The sequence below is a fragment of the Dipodomys ordii genome, unplaced genomic scaffold (assembly GCF_000151885.1).
Source record: "Dipodomys ordii isolate 6190 unplaced genomic scaffold, Dord_2.0 Scaffold40, whole genome shotgun sequence".
In the NCBI taxonomy this organism is placed as follows: Eukaryota; Metazoa; Chordata; class Mammalia; order Rodentia; family Heteromyidae; genus Dipodomys; species Dipodomys ordii.
Window position 1 is genome coordinate 11,055,499 of NW_012267256.1, and position 19,128 is coordinate 11,074,626.

General features: G+C 42.5%; 1 protein-coding gene across 3 annotated transcripts in view; it reads left to right on the plus strand.

The window, feature by feature from the left end:
• The first annotated feature begins 64 nt into the window (after positions 1–64).
• Dock8 (dedicator of cytokinesis 8) overlaps positions 65–19,128 on the plus strand; it is a 178,872-nt gene continuing 159,808 nt past the window's right edge. For all 3 annotated transcript variants that reach the window (XM_013018441.1, XM_013018443.1, XM_013018442.1), the window contains exon 1: positions 65–196. In XM_013018441.1, the coding sequence (XP_012873895.1) occupies positions 144–196 (53 nt within the window). In that variant the 5' untranslated portion in view covers positions 65–143. The remainder of the gene's footprint in view (positions 197–19,128) is intronic.

A 19,128-nucleotide genomic window follows, 5' to 3' on the forward strand; every position in this document is an offset into this window, starting at 1 on the left:
GGAAATGCGGAAGTTTCCCTGCCCGGCTGACAGCTGAGGCTCGCGCCCGGCTCGGCATGCGCTCTTGGCGGCGGGGCGGCGCGCTGGACCCCCGGCTCTCGGCACCCCACCAACCCTAGAGGTCGCGGAACCGCGGGCGGGTCATGGCCACGCTGCCCAGCGCCGAGCGCCGCGCCTTTGCGCTCAAGATCAACAGGTAAGAAGACGCGCCCGGCGGCGGAGGGTGATCGTCCAGCGCTTCCTCTCACCGTCTCGGACCAGGGCGAGTCCCTAAGACTTGGGGTAGGGTGGGGTGGCTTGGAAGGGGAGGGGGGAGTCGTCGTGTCCCCAGGACTGCTGGGGACTGCGCTGGCGCGGCGGGGCGCGCGCCGGGCTCAGCTGCGCCCCCCTGCAGTGTCTTCTCTCTCACCCACCTGGATCCTCTCTTCTCGCTCCACTTGCCCTCCTCCCCCGGCCTGCTGGTGCGGGGGTTCTGACAGGTGCGGGGTGGGGCGCGGGGGACGGGGGCTGCAGACGGTGCAGTGGGCCCAGAGATCGCCTCCTTGGGCACCCCACTAATTCCTATACATTGCTCCTTCTCCCCGTTTAGGGAAGGGGAAAGAAACCCAACTGCTCGAATTCAGTTTTGTTTTTCAAAGAGCTACTTAAAAAGACTTAAAAAGTCTTAAAAAGGGCCTTTTCTCCTCTTGTTTTATGATGCCAGGGAAGGAAACAACAACAAAAAAAAGTTTGGCTCGTGATGACATCTCTATTTTTATTCCCTAGTCCAAAGGAAGCCAGCCATGTAAATGGGAAAGGGTGATTTAAAAAAAAAAAAAAACAACCCTTCATTTAAATAAAAAAGGAATGGCCCAGAGATCCTGACTCACTAATTTTTAAAAACTGCATACACCAAATGTGCACATTTGCTGTCCCCGTTTCTCAGGGAGTTGCTTTAAAGGTAGTTTTTCCTCCACTGAAAACTGCTGACAGGTATTTGGGGGAGCATTTTTGCCTTGACCTGAGATCTCGTCTGGTTAAAAAACTATATATATGAACCTTGGCTGAAAGGGTCAACTTTTCTGCCATTCTTCCAGCTCTAAGAGTTTTCATTCCTCTTGATCTTGAGCCTGGGAAAGCCTGTGTGCAGCTCATGTGTGAAGTGTGAGCCACCAGGAATTAAGCCCAAATAATGAGGCTGTCAGGATTTAGGGGCATATTGAGCTTTATTGGAGATTTTATTTCCTCCTGTTGTGTAGCTGTGAGCAAACCATTTCTCTTTACTGCTCTTCAATATGATCTCTATGTTAGTGCTGAAGGCTAATGGGTATGGGTCTAAAGTCATCAATTCTATCAGGGATCTTCTTATGAGAACTTTTCCCCCCTCTGGAGTATTTTGGCATGTACAGTAAAGGCTCTTGGGGGAAAAAGGAACCAAACTGAATGAATTGATGGATGTAGCACTGTGTACTTGCTTCTCTGTGCCTTGTCCCTGTGAATTTTATGTCAGGAAGTATGATTTGGGCAGAAGGAAGTGAGAGACTGTAATGTTGTGTAAGGTTGACCCAAAGTGAGTAACTACAACTTAGATTATTCCTCTAGGCAATCTTGGAAACAGCTGTGAGGTTGTTATAGCCTAAGAATTAAGAATAAAGGTCTTGAGCCAAGTAAGATAGTTCACGCTTATAATCCCAGCATTCTGAAGATTGAGTTAGGAGGAGGATCTAGAGTTTGAGGCACGTCTAGGCTACATTGTGAAACTGCTGTTTAAACAAACAACAACAATAAACAAGCCAGGTGCCAGTGGCTCACTCCTGTAATCCTAGCTATCCAAGAGACTGAGATCTGAGGATTGTGGTTCAAAGCCAGCCCAGGCAGAAAAGTCCATTGACACTCTTATCTCCAAATAAACTACACACACACACACACACACACACACACACACACACAAACCCCCCCAGAAGTGGCCCTGTGGCTCAAGAGGAAGAGTGCTGGCCTTGAGCAAAAGAAGCTCAGTGATAGGGCCCAGGCCCAGAGTTCAAGCTACAGGATCAGAAAAATAGAATAAACAAAAAAGCAAACCGAAAGAATAAAAGGCCCTAGCTGGAATCGGATTTGTTTACAGTTTAGTTGTCTATCACGAACTGTGTCGATTAACTTCTTAAAGCTTTGATTTCTTTATATGTCACAGGGGACTAGGGACAATTCCTGCCTTACTGTACCTGTGGGCAGGATTAAATGTGATGGTAGGTATGAATTGCTGTCACCAGCAGCTTCATCTTGGTCACAGTCATCTCCAGCATTTGCATCTGTGAGACCTTAAGAGGGAATGGATGGTAGGTGGGAAAGCTGAAGTTGGAACTTTCCAGTGAAAACTAGTCTGAGTCACCTGTGGTGACACCTGTGGCCAGTTGAGGCTTTCTTGAGGGGAATGTTCACCCTCTTGTGCCTTCCGTCCCCAGACACACTCAGGTGGACAGAATGAATGATGGAATCTGACCAAGAAGTACGCACTCAAAGAAAGCCCCCAAATGTTCCCTAATCCCAAGGCAACAATATGGATTGCATATTTCTATTCTTAGACTTTTCTTTTCCCTACATAAAAGAATTAGACCAGTTATACTAAGGTGTCTGGCAGTTATTACTGCTCAAAGGAATGGATTAATAAGGATATTTCTGCTATCAATATGATATTAAAATTCACCCCTATTGATTATTTACTATGTCTCAGATGCCATGTTGTTCATTTAATGGATTCCATCACTAAATTCTCATGGCAACCCTAGGGAAGGGTAGGGAAGGTCTCTGACAGAAGTGGACACTTAGCTTGGAAATGTAGCAGCATGTTGGCAAGTTCAAGACCATGGAACTGACAACAGCCCAGTTAGGCTTGCAAACTTCTGAAGACAGCTTTTAAATAGCTTGTGCTACTTTGACCCTATGTGCTTTAAGAATTACCTTATAAGGCAAGTCAAGCATTAGAAATCATTTAAAATCAGCTTTTTCCAATCATTTCAGAAGCAGCGTTGGCAAATTGTTCTATTGCTGAACATCGCTTCTTATATTAGAAAAAGAAAACAACCAACCAAACCTAACCATGTGGAATGTTGAAAATGGAAAAGCAAAATGCTTTCCATAGCACGTGTGCCTCTTAATATTAAAAATAGTCCAGATTACAGGACCCTGCTGAAGTACGGCTGCTAGGACATTTAGCCTGTGTTCAGATATTTTCCATCTTTTCACCTATCATGATCTATTTATTTGGGTAAAATTCAGTGAATGAAATAATGAAGTCTGAGATATCAAAAGTTGTCTTTGCACATAGCCAGTGCTGTGTGTGATACCCTCACCAAGGAGCAAGCAGACAGTATTGCTCCCAGTGACTGAAGAATGTCCCCGGCTCCCTGTAAGGGACATTACCCAGTCCAGGGGGCAGAGCTCTGGCCCAGGAGGAACCAGAACACCACACCTGCCCGCAGCCATCAGTCCTGGCTCTCTCGGGAACCCACGCGTTGGAAATCCTCATTCAGGATTTGTTGGGAGCAACAAGTGTCACTGTTTAACTTGTTGTAGTTAAGAATTTTCTGGGGCCCACGGCTCAGGGAAGGTATGAGAAAGATCTGCTTCTGAAATGTATTTTCTGAGTTGGAAGAGGGAAGTTCAATTTCTTCTAAGTCTTACATGTTGGTTTTCCTTCCAGCTTAATTGTCACTGACTTCTTAAGTTCAGAGGAAAGACTAGATTTGAATAGGCAGTGCGGATAATGCTAGCATTGGAGATCAGGCACTCCAGTCCTTAAAGGGTCCTCTAGTCTTATTATTTACATTTTTTTCTTGCTGGAATTGAGTGCCTTTTTAGATTACAAACATTATTACTAGCTGGATGTTGGTGGCTCATATTTTCAATCCTAGCTGCTCAGAAGGCTGAGATCTGAGGATCATGGTTCAAAGCCAGCTGGGACAGTAAAGTCCTTGAGATTCTTACTTTCAATCAACCATCAAAAACCTGGAAGTGGAGCTGTGACTCAAGTGGTAGAGCACTGGCCTTGAGCACGAGAGCATAGGACAGCACCTGAGTTCAAGCCCCAATATCATCTCTCTCACACACACACAAACACACACACACACACACACACACACACACACACACAGAAACTTATTACTGATACTCTGAAAAATTAAAAATCTTTTTCTTGTTTTCTTTTTGTGTGATACTGGTGATTAAAATCAAAACTTCATGTGTGTCAGACAAGAGCTTTCCCACTGAGTTCCACTCTAGTTTACATAGTATCTTTCAAACATAGAAGTACAACTTGATCAAATGGTAATGTGAATAAAGAACTTTTGGAGTAAAACAGCAAAAGTATAGAATATGGAAAATAGTACTGATATTCAGGATTGAAAAGGAAAAATTAGTGGCTCCTAATTGTATATAATGCATACTACATGGCAGATATGAGGATATGTCTTTATGTGTCATACCTGACTCACTGCTATAAAACAGGAACAATTACTGCCTTCACTTTAGTGGAGAAACTGAGCACTGGGAAGTTATTCATGCAGGTTACCCAGAGTCACAGCCAATTAAGGGCAAAGCTAGGATTCCAATGCAGAAGTCTGGCTCCAGAATCTGTATCTTAACTTGATATCCTACTTTAATTGTAAGATAAACCAAATAACATTTACTTGAGCTTTAGTACTTTATTTTATGTGCCAGTACTAGGGCTTGGACCCAGATCTCTTACTTAATATTTTATTTATTTTTTTTACCATTTAACACTATCTACCACTGAGCCACAGCTCCACTTCTGGGTTTTTTGGTGGTTAATTGGAGGTAAGAGTCTCATGGACTTTTCTTCCCAGGCTGGCTTTGAACCATGATCCTCAGTCTCAGCCTCTTGAGTCGCTAGGATTACAGGTGAGAGCCTCAGGCAGCTGGCTGAACTTAGTACTTCATAAACTTGCATTTTATCCTTTAAAAAAGTGGAACAAAGGATTAGGCGTAACAGTGTTTTTATGGAAGATAAAATACAGTTGAGAAAAGAGAATAAAATTGCACAAAGATGGCATTCAAGAACAACTCCAAGTCCAGTATACTGTTGTAAAATATGATGACTATAGATAACAGTAATGAACTGGACATTTGAGAAAGCTCACAGAAAGTATACTGAAAGTTTTCCCTAGAAAGAAAGGATACAAGTTTCAGGAATACTCTGATTCAAACATTACAAAATATGCATGGCATATATATAAATCTGTAACTATATAATTTTGAGGATCTTATATATTGATTAAAATGAATTTAATTTTACAAAACAACAACTTCAGTCATTTTGAGCACAAGAACTAGAGCCAGATAATGCTAGAGAGAACCTCATGAGAAGAATTTGGTCATTTTTTTTTAAAGCAAAGATAATACAGACATTCAAGTGTATTTACTTGCATGTGTAAATGTGTATCTGGGGTGAAAACCGAGCTGTTCTACTGCATGGCGTTGTGCTTTTATTCATCTGATGTATTCTAGACGAAGGGTCCATAGAGGATCTCAGACTGTAGACTCAGAATCTATGGCCTTTCATGTTTCAAATCATTTCAGATTCTTGGGAAAGAATAATAGGTAGGATTATAAGTGTAAGCCATTTTAGTTCTGCCACCTAGTGCTTTTCTACAGGTGCCGGAGAAGATCTATTTTGCAAGAACCTTCTTACCAGGGTGAGGTTTTCTTCTGTAGGAGTTCTTGGAACAGCAACAAGTCTCATGTACTTGTGAAGCTGTTTTGTACTTCTTTCTGGGCCTATGGAAAGAAAGTATAATAATACTATGTGGTTCCCTAGAGGGAGAGAGTTCCGGGGACAAGGTCCCCTGTCCCCACAGTTAGCGAAGGAATGGATAATGTCAGAAACGCCTGAAGTTTTACTCCTCTGCATTACTACACAGGGGCCATGAGAAGCAGGGTGTGAACATGCTAGGCTTCTTTGCTGCAGAATTCTAAGGAACAAAACCACTTGGTTCTTTTCAGTGGGAACAACAAGGTACTTATTAATTTGATAAAAGGCTAAAGTGGTGGGAATGTGCTAATCCCGTTCCCACATATCTAGTCTAATTTATGACCTGTCAGTAGCCAGAAGGCTTCTGTAGGCTGTAGGTAAAGACATGATATTTATATAGTGTAGTTCCTGTGCCTCTGAAGTTTGCACTTTATTGGCATGGTTTGCTACTTACCAGGCCACATCAAATAAAAATAGGTGGACATCGCAGAATATGAACACATTCATTGCTGGGTTCTGGTGAAATCGAACCAATTGGCAATGTTGGCCTAGTGGATGAGAAATTAGATTGTCTTCCCCTGCATCCATTCATTCTTCAGTGAATGAATGAAGTTATTAGGATGTTCTAAGTCATGGGCTGGGCCCTGGAAACACAAAGGCAAAGAAAATGAGAAATAGCACTCAGAAATCTGGAGTATCTTCAGTACCCCGTACTTTTCATCCACATCCATGATCAAAACTAGCAAATTCCAGTAAGCTAAACAGCAAAATAGTACCCACATCTCTATCGCACATACATGAACATTTGGATGTATAGCCTTCTATTTTTCTTTTTTCACAAAATGAAATCAGGTCATACATCTTTCATTATAATCTGTGTGGTAATTTCCAATAACATGAAGAACAACTCTCTGTGGCAAGTGATGTGGATTTACATTATGAGTCACATGTGTATATGGTGATTTATTGAGTTGATTCTACTATTAGGCATAAAGATTGGCTCCAGATGTTTACAATAATGTACAGAACTTAATGGATAGAACAGTTTGCTTCCCTTCTGTGCTAGTGCAAATTCTTCCTTGGAAACTTCTAATAGTGGACCTGGTTTGGTGAAAAGAAAAAGATGTTTCAAACTTTTGTTTGCTGCATTGATGCCTGGAAAAGTTATAGTTATATAGTTATTAGGACCAGTGGTCCTAAAACCACCCATTTCCCCCCACCTCTACCGCCAGTTTTATCCTTCTTTCTAATCTTTAGTCACCAGCCAATCTTGACCTTAATGTTTCTGTCCTCTTCCTCTAGCTTCTCTCCTGGGTTCTGCATGATCTGTCAAGTCATTCTTCAGTGATGGCAATAGTCATGCATTCCTTCTTTACTCTTTGCTTTCCATGCAAGTAAAGACGGTGAGTGAGAACTTCTTTTTCAATGTTCTTTCCCCTTATTCCTTGAGTAGGTGGATTAATGATAAAAGTACTAGTGGAGAAAGAAGTTCCTTCCCTGTGGAAATTCTGGATACTGGCCTTAAGCTGTGTTTTTTTTTTTTTTATTTTGTTTCACCATGTATACTAATCCATAGTCCCTTCTTCTTTAGAATGTATAAACCCTAGCTTCTTTTACCTAAGCCAGTAGAAGGAAAATCAGCATCCCTTTCTATCACAAAATGAGATTCTAGATTGCATATGTTACTTGGGTTTATATGATCAAGAGCATGGAGAATGTAGATTTCTTTTAGACTCTTGATCTTTCCTTTTAACGTTGGCTTCCTATCACTGCTTAGGAACTCCTGAAGCTTCTCAACTTTCAAAGGAGAAAACCCACTGGTTTGCTATGACAGAGGCCCAAACTGAAAGTAGACTAAGTGGAACCAGATTAAGAAATGCAAAACCATAAATCAACCCTACCTTCTTCCTCCACCTCTTGGTAAATTAGTAGCCTTGTAAACCTTTGTTTGATATTTTATTTGTTCATTCACTCATTGTCCTTTGGGAATGTTACTCTACTCAAATGCTATGGGGGGGCCCTGGAAATATAAAAACAAGCAAGGTCTTTGCAGTCAAGGAGCAAGGGACTAACCCCAAATTATGACCTGGAAAGGGAGAGAGTCCTGCCTTAAGTCCAGCCGCCGGTGCCTGCAGAGCATTTTGGAGGCCATTCCCCTGGGGATAATATAGTGCATTCTTCAAAACATTTTTGGAAACTCAGAACTACACTCAGAAGCACAGTACATTTATTTTTATTTTTAAAAATATGCTTGGCAGTATGAAATCTTTTTTTTTCCTTTGAAGGAGAAGCTTCCCTGTAAAAATTTTGCTTGAAAGTTTTCCAAAATATAGAAAATATAGTTGATTATGTGACAAGAATCTGAGGATCCCCAGTGGACTCTTTACAAGTGTGAGCATCTTGCTACTTTTTCTCTAGATATAGTTAAATTAAAAGCAACACTACAGATGAATGTGAATCACTTTGCTCTGCTTGCATTCATGTTCTCCTTTCTGCTTCCTCAAGTACACGGGGTTACAGAGTTGTCCTGTGTTCTGTGTGTATGTGTGTAGTACATGCATACACACAGATCTGTAAACCCTATATTATGCAGTTTCTGGAAAGGGCCAGAGTTCATTAACATTCAGGGAAGCTGTTACACTCAGTGATGCTTCACTTAAAGCAGAGAAATAACTATAAAGTTAGGGAGCTAGGTTCTAGCTACCTCTTCAAATAGCTCTGACACCAATTACAGAAAAGATTTCACAGGTGATTTCAGAATGACAGCTCCTTTTATCCCTGTAGGAACAGGGCTTGAACTCAAGACCTTGTTTGCTTGGTTGGCACTCCACCACTTGAACCATGACACTAGCCTTGATTTTTTTGCTGGTTATTTTTGAAGATAAAAGCTTTAGACTTTTCTGTATGAGTTGGCTTTGAACCATGATCCTCTAGGTTTCAGCTTCTTGAGTAGCTAGGATTACAGACGTCCATCAGAAAGACAGCTTGTCAGAATTAATTGCATCGCACTACTCACATGGGATTATGAAGAACAAGAGTTGTTAAGATGTGTCCATGCTGATGTTTCCTGATCACTCCTTAACATTCTGGTCATGTTGCTCATTTCCTGGAATAGACAGACATTTGTTCAAGAATTTTTTTTCCTCTCCCTCAAATGAATGTACCCATGATTTGTGTTTGACTGCGATAAGCAGCTGAGTCTGTAATGTATTTGTTTCAAAATATACAGTTTTTAAAACAGAATAGCCAGGTACCATGAGGCTCACACCTGTAATCCTAGCTATTCCAGGAAGCTGAGATTTGAAAATCACAGTTCAAAGCCAGCCCAGGCAGCAAAGTTGGTGAGACTCTTATCTGCAATTAACCACCAAGAATTTGGAAGTAGAACTATGGCTGAAGAAGTCATAGAGTACTAGTCTTTTTTTTTTCTTTTTTCTCTTTTTTGCTGGTCCTGGGGCTTGAACTCAGGGCCTGGACACTGTCCCTGAGCCTCTTTGTGCTCAAGGCTAGTGTTTTACTACTTGAGCCACAGTACCACTTCTGGGTACTAATCTTAAGCAAAAAAGTTCAACCTTGAGTTCAAGCCCCAGGACTGGCACCCATGTGTACACACACACACGCATGCATGCACACACGCGCACACACACAGACACAATCAAGATTTTTGTCTCCTGGAGACTTAAGGAAAGCATGTGTGTTAGCAAAGGAAGGTGCTGGTATTTGCTCTTCCTGTGGGTAGTTTAATCTTGGCCCAGTGTCTGGTGTGGCCCCATTTGTTCTAAGAGGGGCAGTTTCTCTGCTGCACCAGAAGTCAGAAGACACACCGGGAAGAATGGCTATGGGTAGAAATGCTTTCCTCCAAGTTGCTCCCTTACCTTGATGCCAGGCAGGATGATATTTAGCACCCAGCACCCATCTTGTGTAGTGGAGCATGCTCTCTGTCCTTACCTCCCTACTGTGTAATGTACACACCCAAGAGAAGCAGAGCCTTTCTCAGAAACCAATCATCTGGGGCCCATGGCTCACATGGAGGCAAACTGGAATTCTCTCGAAGTGCTAGGATCACAGTCCACTTTGATTTCTGCTAGTGGAAAATCTCAGATTCAAAGTCTACCAGCACTGCTGGAGTCCTTAATCCAGTCAGTTAATGTAACTATTTCAAGGCTGGGCTGACCATTTGTTCTGTGTGGAAACAACACTATCACCTCCCTGTTGACATTTCTGGCTATTTGACTTCTAATATCTTCCTCTTTTCTTCTAACATCTCACACTTCCATTCCCAAATCACTATCTGTTCTCATGTTTTACCTTGAGAAAGGGATCCAGTTTGTTTACTGTATCTTATTCTTTAGTAATTTGTTTCAAATCAGCAAGATTTTTTTTTCTTCATTGCCTAGGAATTTTCTCTAGGCAAACAAATAGCATTTGTCCTGCATGATTCACCTGGAGTTCGATAATGAAACCGTTGAAAGTTAGATAATGTAATGACCGGGGCTGGATTGGGTGGCTGGGTGCATATTGTAGGCAGGAATGATAGAACCAAGAGGGAGAAGCCTGTGGCCTGCAGATTAGGAAAATCCCTGTAAGGAGTTGAAACTTCAGCCAGGCCCTGAAGAACAGAGAGTGAGGGAATCAAGAAATTGATAGCGTGTGAAAAACAGGGAGCAGAGTGCAGAAGAGATAGGGTCAAATGAGAAGCATCAGGAGGAGGCTGGTGTGAGATGAGGGCCAGGTTAAGCCAGGGTAATAAGAATGGGAGAAAAGTCTGCTTTTGAAGGCATTTTAAAAAGGGAACCAGCTAGCTGGGTGCCAGTGGCTCATGCCTCTAATCCTACTACTCTAGAGGCTGAGATCTGAGGAATTTGGTGCCTGGCCAGTCTGGGCAGGAAAGTCTACGAGACTCTTACCTCCAATTAATCACCAGAGAGCCAGAAGTGGCATTGTGGCTCAAAGTGGTAGAGTGGTAGCCTTGAGCAAGAAAGCTCAGAGACAGTGCCCAGGCCCTGAGTTCAAGCCCCATAACTGACAAAAGGGGGGTGGGATCAGCTAGACACGGGAAACAATGAAGCAGTTATTCATTCACTCATTTCTGCATATAGACCAGAACGTCCTATATGCCTAGCTTTGAGCTGCTGAGTATGAGAATAGAGTGGTGAATAAGGCAGATAGGCGATTTGGTTCTGGAAGGAGAAATATGTCAATGAGGAAACAGTTAAAAATAAACCAATAAATAAGGACATATCAGATATGAGAAAGGTTATTTGAAGAATGTAAGGGATATGGATACTTTAGATACTCCCAGCAAAGTATCCCTGAGAGAGAACCTCCAGGCAAAGAACTCAAAAGAATCAGCCTGCTGTGTAGGAAGGCAAGCAGGAGCTCCTATGTCGGGTGGAGTGAATTACAGGAGGAGAGCACAGAGCAAAAAAGGAAGTGATTGTCCAGGTGCTTTGGGCACGCTCAAATTGTATGAAGGCCTTAGAGGCAGTAAAGAAAGCTCAAATAACCATGAGGTTAAAAGGGAAGGCTTTTGGAACAAAGCTGTGTGAGGAGTGACTGTGTGTGTAAAGGATCATTCTGACTTCTATGTGGAAAAGTGACAGTGGACACGGGACCGGGTGGGAGGTGGTGCTTGTGTGTCACAACTGCATGGTGAGTGGACAGAGAACAGAGGCGGCCCAGGGATGCATTTTGGAGCTAGGTATGAAGGAGGTAATGTAGCATGGACAATGTGAGAAAATGAGAAATCAAAATACCCCTGTGGCTGGAGTTAAAGTTGGACACAAACGTTGGTGGTGGAAATGGAAAGAACTGAAGGAGAAGTAGGCATTGAGGATGAATCAACGTGTTCAATGGGGGACATAAGAGGTCTAAGATACTGATGCTCAAAAAAGAGTTACCTAGTATGTGGCCTTAGTTAGCACTCTGAAACTCAAAAGGGCAAGGTGAAGCCTGGATATTTAAATTTGTAAGTGTTTATATCACTCAGACTTAAACTAAGGAAGGAAATAAAAATATTAGAAAAGATCTTGATAAGGTTAACTGCTAGAAAATTGTATATATAGCATGATAATTATTTTACTTAAAAATGCATGTATATACTTACATAACCACTTTGGAAAGCAGTCTGGAGGGTCCTCAGAAAGCTAAATATTGACCTCCCTTATGACCCAGTCATACCACTTCTAGCCATCTATCCTGAACAACAGGAACCAGTATACAAGGACACATGCACCTCCATGTTTATTGCAGCACTGTTCACAATAGTCAGGATATGGAAACAACCCACATGTACCACCACAGATGAATGGATCCAAAAATTGTGGTACCTATACACAATGGAATATTATGCAGCCATTAGAAATGACAAAATAATGGCATTTGCAGGGAAATGGATGGAGCTAGAAGAAATCATGTTGAGCTAGGTAAGCCAAGAGCAAAGAGATGAATGGTACATGGTCTCCCTGATAAGTGGATGTTAAATCCAAAATGTTAGGTGATACAACAAAATTAACAGGACTTAAGAAACAAAGAATTTCCACTCATCTGGTTGAACCACTACTAAATAACCCCATGCTGCTGATCACATGTATGATATATATGTGTACACTGGAGGGAAACCAGGAGGACGACACAGAACTAGAGGGAAACAGGGAAAAACATACAACAGCGGAACCCATTAGCTGCACAGGACATTGACCAAAATGAACTAAGCAACTTAATGGCTGCGATGGGAGGGAGGGAACAAGTGGGAAAGAGGGAACAGCTGATGCTATGCAAAACAAATGTACATATCACCCAATGTGGAAGAAATAACTGTATTGCAAAGCTCATAGAACGCATAAATGTTATAGACCGTGATAGACAATTTGCTCCAGGAAAGTTAGAATGTGTTTGTGACTTAATAACTGAGCATCACTATCCCACAATACTGTGAAATTTGGGAAATTAGGTAATCACTTAATCACAATAAAAAATGCATGTATATATCCTATAGATAAAAATATGACAGGGGGCTGGGAAGGTGGCTCAGTGGTAGAGTGCTTGCCTTGCATGCCTGAGGCCCTGGGTTCGATTCCTCAGCACCACAAAGCCGGAAGTGGTGCTGTGGCTCAAGTGGTAGAGCGCTAGCCTTGAGCTGAAGAGCTGAGGGACAGCACCCAGGCCAAGAGTTCAGGCCCCACGACCGGACCCCCCAAAAAATATGACAAAAATGAGAAGGACTTTTATCAACATGTCAAGATCATGAGAATTATTAATGGGTGGGGAGAATTATCAGTGATGTTAACTTGTTTGTGGTGTGTGTGTGTGTGTGTGTGTGTGTGTGTGTTTCCAAGTTTTCTTTGAAGAGTTTTCCTTTAAATTGCAAAAAGTAACATTTATAAAAGTAATACCACCAAGATTTCCATTATGGGCAAATAAGAATAAAGATAGTACCAGTGAGGAATTACAAAGATTGGATCTTAAAATTAGTTTTAAGAGATGGCTTCGTATTTTTTTTCGTAGAGAAAGAATATACTAAAATAGGCAGTTACCTACACTCACTGCTTCTCTGAAGAGGGAAATTCAATTTTACCTTGTTGAAGGTGCTGTGGTCCCTTGAGAAAAAATAGCAAGAGATGCCTGGGCTTTGTGACATTGCTATTTCTCTGGTCTCTACAGTTGGCAACATTCCAGGCTGACCTTCATCCTGGAAGCAATACAGTAAAACCAGAGCCATGATTTTCTTCTGCAGATCTTAGTTTTTTTTTTAGAAATCACTGTGATTTTTGAATTACTTATGATCACAGCCTAATCTGGTCTTCTTGGCTATGAGTATAAAATACACAACACCTGTACTGGGAAGCTTGAGACAGAGGCATAGAGCCTAAGAAATAGAAGTTAGGAAGTCAGCACTGAGGTGGGGATGGAGAATGAAGAAGGGGAAGAAAAGGAATGGGTCCAGGCCAAGAGTCACTAGTACAAAAGAGAAGAGCAACAAAGAGAGAGGAGGAAGAACTGGATCAAGATACGACAGGCAGCATGGCTTTAGAGAAGGGAGCTAGCAGTGGCTGTTGAAAAGATCAGATGCCAGATAATGGGGGTGAAGAAAGAGCCAATGAGTTTGCCTTGAAATCTTACGAAACAGCAGTTTCAGTGCAACTTTGGGAAGGAAGTCAGATTTCATTAGGCTATGGTTGGAGTCAGTGCAGAAGAAATAGAGGAAACGGATGGAGGCCACCCTTCACACATCTGCAGGAGGGAGAGAAGGCTTCATCCTGAAATCGAGTCTTCTATGACTAAGGTTCTGTTCAGATACACAGAAGATTTTGACATTTCTTTTTTTTTACTGGCACTGCTGTGCAGAATAGTCTCTTAAGGAATGTGGTCATCCTTTTTTTTTCTTTGACTTTTTATGTGTTCCATGTAGACATGTTGCAGTACTTTTATATTGTGTTGATTAGCAAAGCACTTGTTAACAGGTTGAAGTATGTCGTTGGCCCCAAGGAATTCTAAGCCCTAAGTTGTGAAAATGGTCCTTTCAGAGTTAAACAAATTAAGGTGGCAATCATTATTGGATTGGGGTGGGCCCTACATCACAGAGACAGCCCTGGGAAGACAGAGGTAGAGAAGGTCAATCTCACAACAAAGGACAAAGAATGTAAACAACAACAACAAAACAACCAACAAAACTACCAGAAGCCAAAGGAAGCTAGAAAAGGCAAGAATAATTTTCCCTAGCCCCTTTCTGGGGAAGAAGGCCTTGTTGAAACTTCGTTTTCTGTGAGAGAATGCCTTGGAAGCCAATATACCACCCTAAATTTTGGGGACCTAAAACAGCTGTTGGCTGTCTCTTATAATCCTGTGTATTGGGCTCAGCTGCGTGGTTCTTCTGGTCATCCTACTGAAAGCGTTTATGTGCTCATAGTTAGCCGATGATGGCTCAGGTGAGGTGGGAAGATGGTTTCCCCAAATCCAAGAGCTTGATGTTGACTGTTAGCAGGGCCTGGCATTTTCATATGATCTCTCAGCCTTCAGCAGCTAAGCCCAGAGAGAATATTCCTTACTTGGTAGAAGGAATATTCTAACAGGATGATGGTGGAAGATACAAGGTTTCTTGAGGCCTAATTTGGAACATTTGGCCACCTCTTTCACATTTCTTTGTTAACATGAGTCACCAAGCAACCCAGATTTAGGCGATAGGAAAGAGAGAAGGTATGGAGTATCAACACCCCACAGACAAAGTCATCCTGGGCTTGTCAGATTTCAGAATCTTTAAGCAGAAAGTCTATGCTTTCCCTATTCACATCCCAATACCCATTTTACTAGTAGAGTAACCGAGAACCGGTTCCATTTGCTCCTTCCAACAGAGCAAATGACTCATGCTTTGTATGGGATGTTTGGGCCTGAGAAAGACAAGTGTGTGTCTAGGAGACTTATACACAGTCTTGTCTGGAGGCAGGTGAATGAATTTAATGACTTGGTTTTCTCTAAACTCCCATAATTACATTTATGGAGCTCAGATTGCACAGCTGTCTGAGTGAGAAATGAAGTAGCAGTTTGAGGGCATCGGAGAACCAAGGCGTCTGGGAGTTGTGATGTGTCTCACCAGGGCAGGGTTTGACACTAAACTGTATGACTTAGAGTTGGCAAGCTCTTTATCCACCAGTGAACAAATAAGCCTCGAAATGCAATGTCTGCCACCTACCTGGTGAGTTACAGCATGGAAGGCATTAAAAATGAGTACTAGAAGAAAATGGAACAGAAAGACAAACATACTGGAAGAGAGGTGCTATGTACAGTTTTAGAAGAACCATTTCCATATCCATTAGGATGGTTTTCAGCTGATGCAGGTAACAATCACTCAGAGCCTTGAACACATGTGTGCTTGACTTTGTGTATGTGTGTTTGTGTGGGTCTATGTTCATTCTGGGCCTTGAACTCGGGTCTTGGGCATTGTCCCTGAGCTTTTGTGCCCAAGGCTAGTGCTCTACCATTTGAGCCACAGCCTCTACCACCAGCTTTTTAGTGGTTAAATGGACATAAGAGTCTCATGGACTTTCCTGCCCTGGCTGGCTTTGAACTGGGATCCTTAGATCTCATCCTCTTAAGTAGCAAGGATTATAGGCTTGAGCCACCAGTGCCTGGCTCAGTTTTTAATAAGAATTCTAGTGGATGACTATCCAAAGTGCACCTGTAGATCTAGGTTCTCATGTCTTTCACAATCCTTAGTGTGTGTGTCTTCATCACTGTGATTATGGGATGCTTCTGAAACTGTACATTGAGTCAACATGGAAGAAGCTGAGGGAAGGCAAATAAGGCATACCAGCTAACTTGTTTCCCTTTTAAGAATCTTTCCCAGAAGCTCCCATGATGAGATCTCTTTATTCATCTTTTATTCAGAACTGTGTAACTTCTATCCACAAGCGAGGCTTGCAAATATAATTTCTCTATTAATTTTTGTGTACCCATAGTAGGGCTTGAACTCAGGGCCTGAATGTTGGCCTATAGGTTTTTCCCTCAAGGCTAGATCTCTACCACTTGAGCTACAGCTCCACTTCTGGCTTTTGCTAGTTAACTAAGATAAAGAGTCTCATAGACTTTTCTTCCCAGGCTGGGTTCAGACCATGATCTTCATATCTCAGCCTCCTGAGTAGCTAGGATTATAGTCATGAGCCACTGGTGCCGGACACAAATTCTTAATAATGTTAAAGGTGTTAATAATGAACAATGCTCCTTGAAATATCATAGTTACCTTTAACTTTTTTTTTTTACTTTAAAGCTTTTGTTTTGAATAGATTCCAAACTCACAGAAAAGATGCAAGAGCAATACAATACACTCCTGTCTGTTCCCTAGCCAGGTTCATCAATGCTGGACATTTTGTTACATTTGCATCATTATCTGGCTACTGTGGTTATCCTTGCTTGGAAAGTCATCATGGTGCTGCAAAAGACACCATCCTGGTGACCAGACTTGGATTCTAGCCTCTTCTCTGCTACCAATCTCAACTTCAGATACAAAGAAGGAAAACATTGTCCCTTGACAGGTCCCATATTTACCCATTTACCTGTGTTTACTTTCCTATCATTTCTAGGGGGCTCCAATTTCAGGTACTACTGGGTGCTCAGCTCCCAGGCTATATCTTTCCTTCTTCCTCTGGTTATAGGCCAAGGGCTTCTGGTGGCATTGGGGGTAGATGTGGCATGGGCACTATAGATCTCACTGCCCAAATGGGCATGTTCTAACACTCACATTCTTCCTCATGATGCCCGTTAGGGGCAGGAATCAGGGAAAGAGACTCATGGCTGCAACATTCCTTTCTCTCCACAACTACATCCGCCCTGAGATAAAATCAGTCTTTGGTAGCTCTAACTCCACCTCTAACTACAATCTTTGGTACCTCTAACTCCAAACTTTTGAATAACTTAGTCTTTAACATTAGCTTTTCCACCAGGTGCTGGTGGCTCATGTCTATAAACCCTAGCTACTGAGGAGGCTGAGGATCATGATTCGCAGCCAGTCTGGGCAGGAAAGTCTGTGAGCCTCTTTATCTCTCCAGTGAATCAGAACACCAGAAGTGGAGCTAGGGCTGAAAATGGTAGAGTGCTAGCCTTGAACACATCTAGGCCCTGAGTTCAAGCCCCACAATCGACATAAAAAGGGGGGTGGGGAATAGCTTTTCCAGTTTTTCACCACAGTAAACACTTTTTACCATCGATTATTTTTTTCTCTCACTCTCGCTTGATTTTTTTTTCCGCTCACAGTTAGTGCTCTATTACTTGAGCCATGTCTCTAGTTCCAGCTTTTGCTGGTTATATGGAGATAAGAGTCACAGGATTTGTCTGCCTGGGACTGACTTCATACCTGCCTTCTCAGATCTCAGCCTCCTGAGCAGCTAAAATGATAGGTGTGAGTCACCAGCAACCTGGTAGGTGGGCAGTGCATTGTGATGAGAACCACCGGCTGTCTCCCCATGTCCTGGGTGCACTTGTCTCTCTTCAGGGCAGCTCCTTGAAGGGTAGACTTCTAGGAAAAAAATGGGACACCTGGGATTGCTGACCACTGACTTCGCCTTGTCCCCACACCAGGTGAGTTAATTGCTCTGGCTCATCCACCTCCTGACCTTGCTTTGCTGGTTCCTGAAGTCCAATCTCAGGCCCAGAAGCCTCACACTTCCCCTCTGAGCTGTCTGTAAGATCACAGGCTCTCAGGCAGCAGCTGAGTTTTTTTTTTTTACCTTTCTAGCTCTTTCCTTATTTGGTAGGTAGCTCTTTAAGACATTAGGGCCATGATGAAATCGGCATCTTGACAAACACTGAAAAAAATGAAAGGGTCTCTCAATATGCACCCCAGTGGGTGCGACCCTACGTTGTGTTCATCTGCTATATTGTTAAGAATGCTGGGAGGAAGTAATAGCTGGAAGCATCTACTCAGTGCGGGGTACCAGGTACCTTTCCACCTCTTATCCTCATACAATTCCAGGTTGTGGGCAGAGTAGGGAAGCAAAGTTTTGGGAAGCCCCAAGATGGAGCAGCTGGAACATCACCCTGCCTATGCCAAGTGAACGGGGTTCCTTGATCCCGAGATCAGGAAGCCAAATTGCATCCAGAAAGTTCCCTTGGAACCTCCTTTGTTATCTGATGTAGGCAGGAGGGGTGCAGAAATGGAAGGCCAGGGAAGCACTCAAAGAATCATTTCCTTGTGGTAGAAGAAAGGACAGGTTGTGTGTGTGTGTGAAAACTTTTAAATTCACCTATAAAATCATACCAGTGTTTAAGTGTTCTTGGTGTTAGAACCAGAGACTGTTCATGAGCCATTTACAATTTGCAAGTGAACTGTTCAAGAAATCATGGAAAGCTAAAGGAAAAAAAGTAGATTAACATAATTTTTTCCTCTTTAAAATGAATATTGGAATTAAAATTCCTTAACACTGAATTACAGGGTGGTTTTGTTGTTGTTGTTGATTTTTGCCAGTATTGGGGCTTGAACTCTGGGCCTGAGCTCTGTCTCTGAGCTTTTATGCTCAAGACTAGCACTCTACCACTTTGAGTCACAGTACTATTTACGGTTTTCTGGTGGTTAATTGGAGATAAGAGTCTCACATTCTTTTCTGCATGGGCTGGCTTCAAACTGCAGTCCTCAGATCTCAGCTTCCTGAGTAGCTAGTGAGCCACAGGTGCCTGGACAGATATGAAATGTTGAATATTTTTAAGGTTTGGGACAAGGTCTCCCTGTGTTCCTCAGACTAGCCTCAAACACTCAATTCTCCTGCCCCAGCCCATTTGTGTACTGGGATTACAGGTGTGTGCCATCACTCCTGGCCTAAAAAGTTTTTTTGTTTTTGTTTTTGTTGTTTTTTGTCAGTCATGGGGCCTGAACTCTGGGCCTGGGTGCTGTCCCT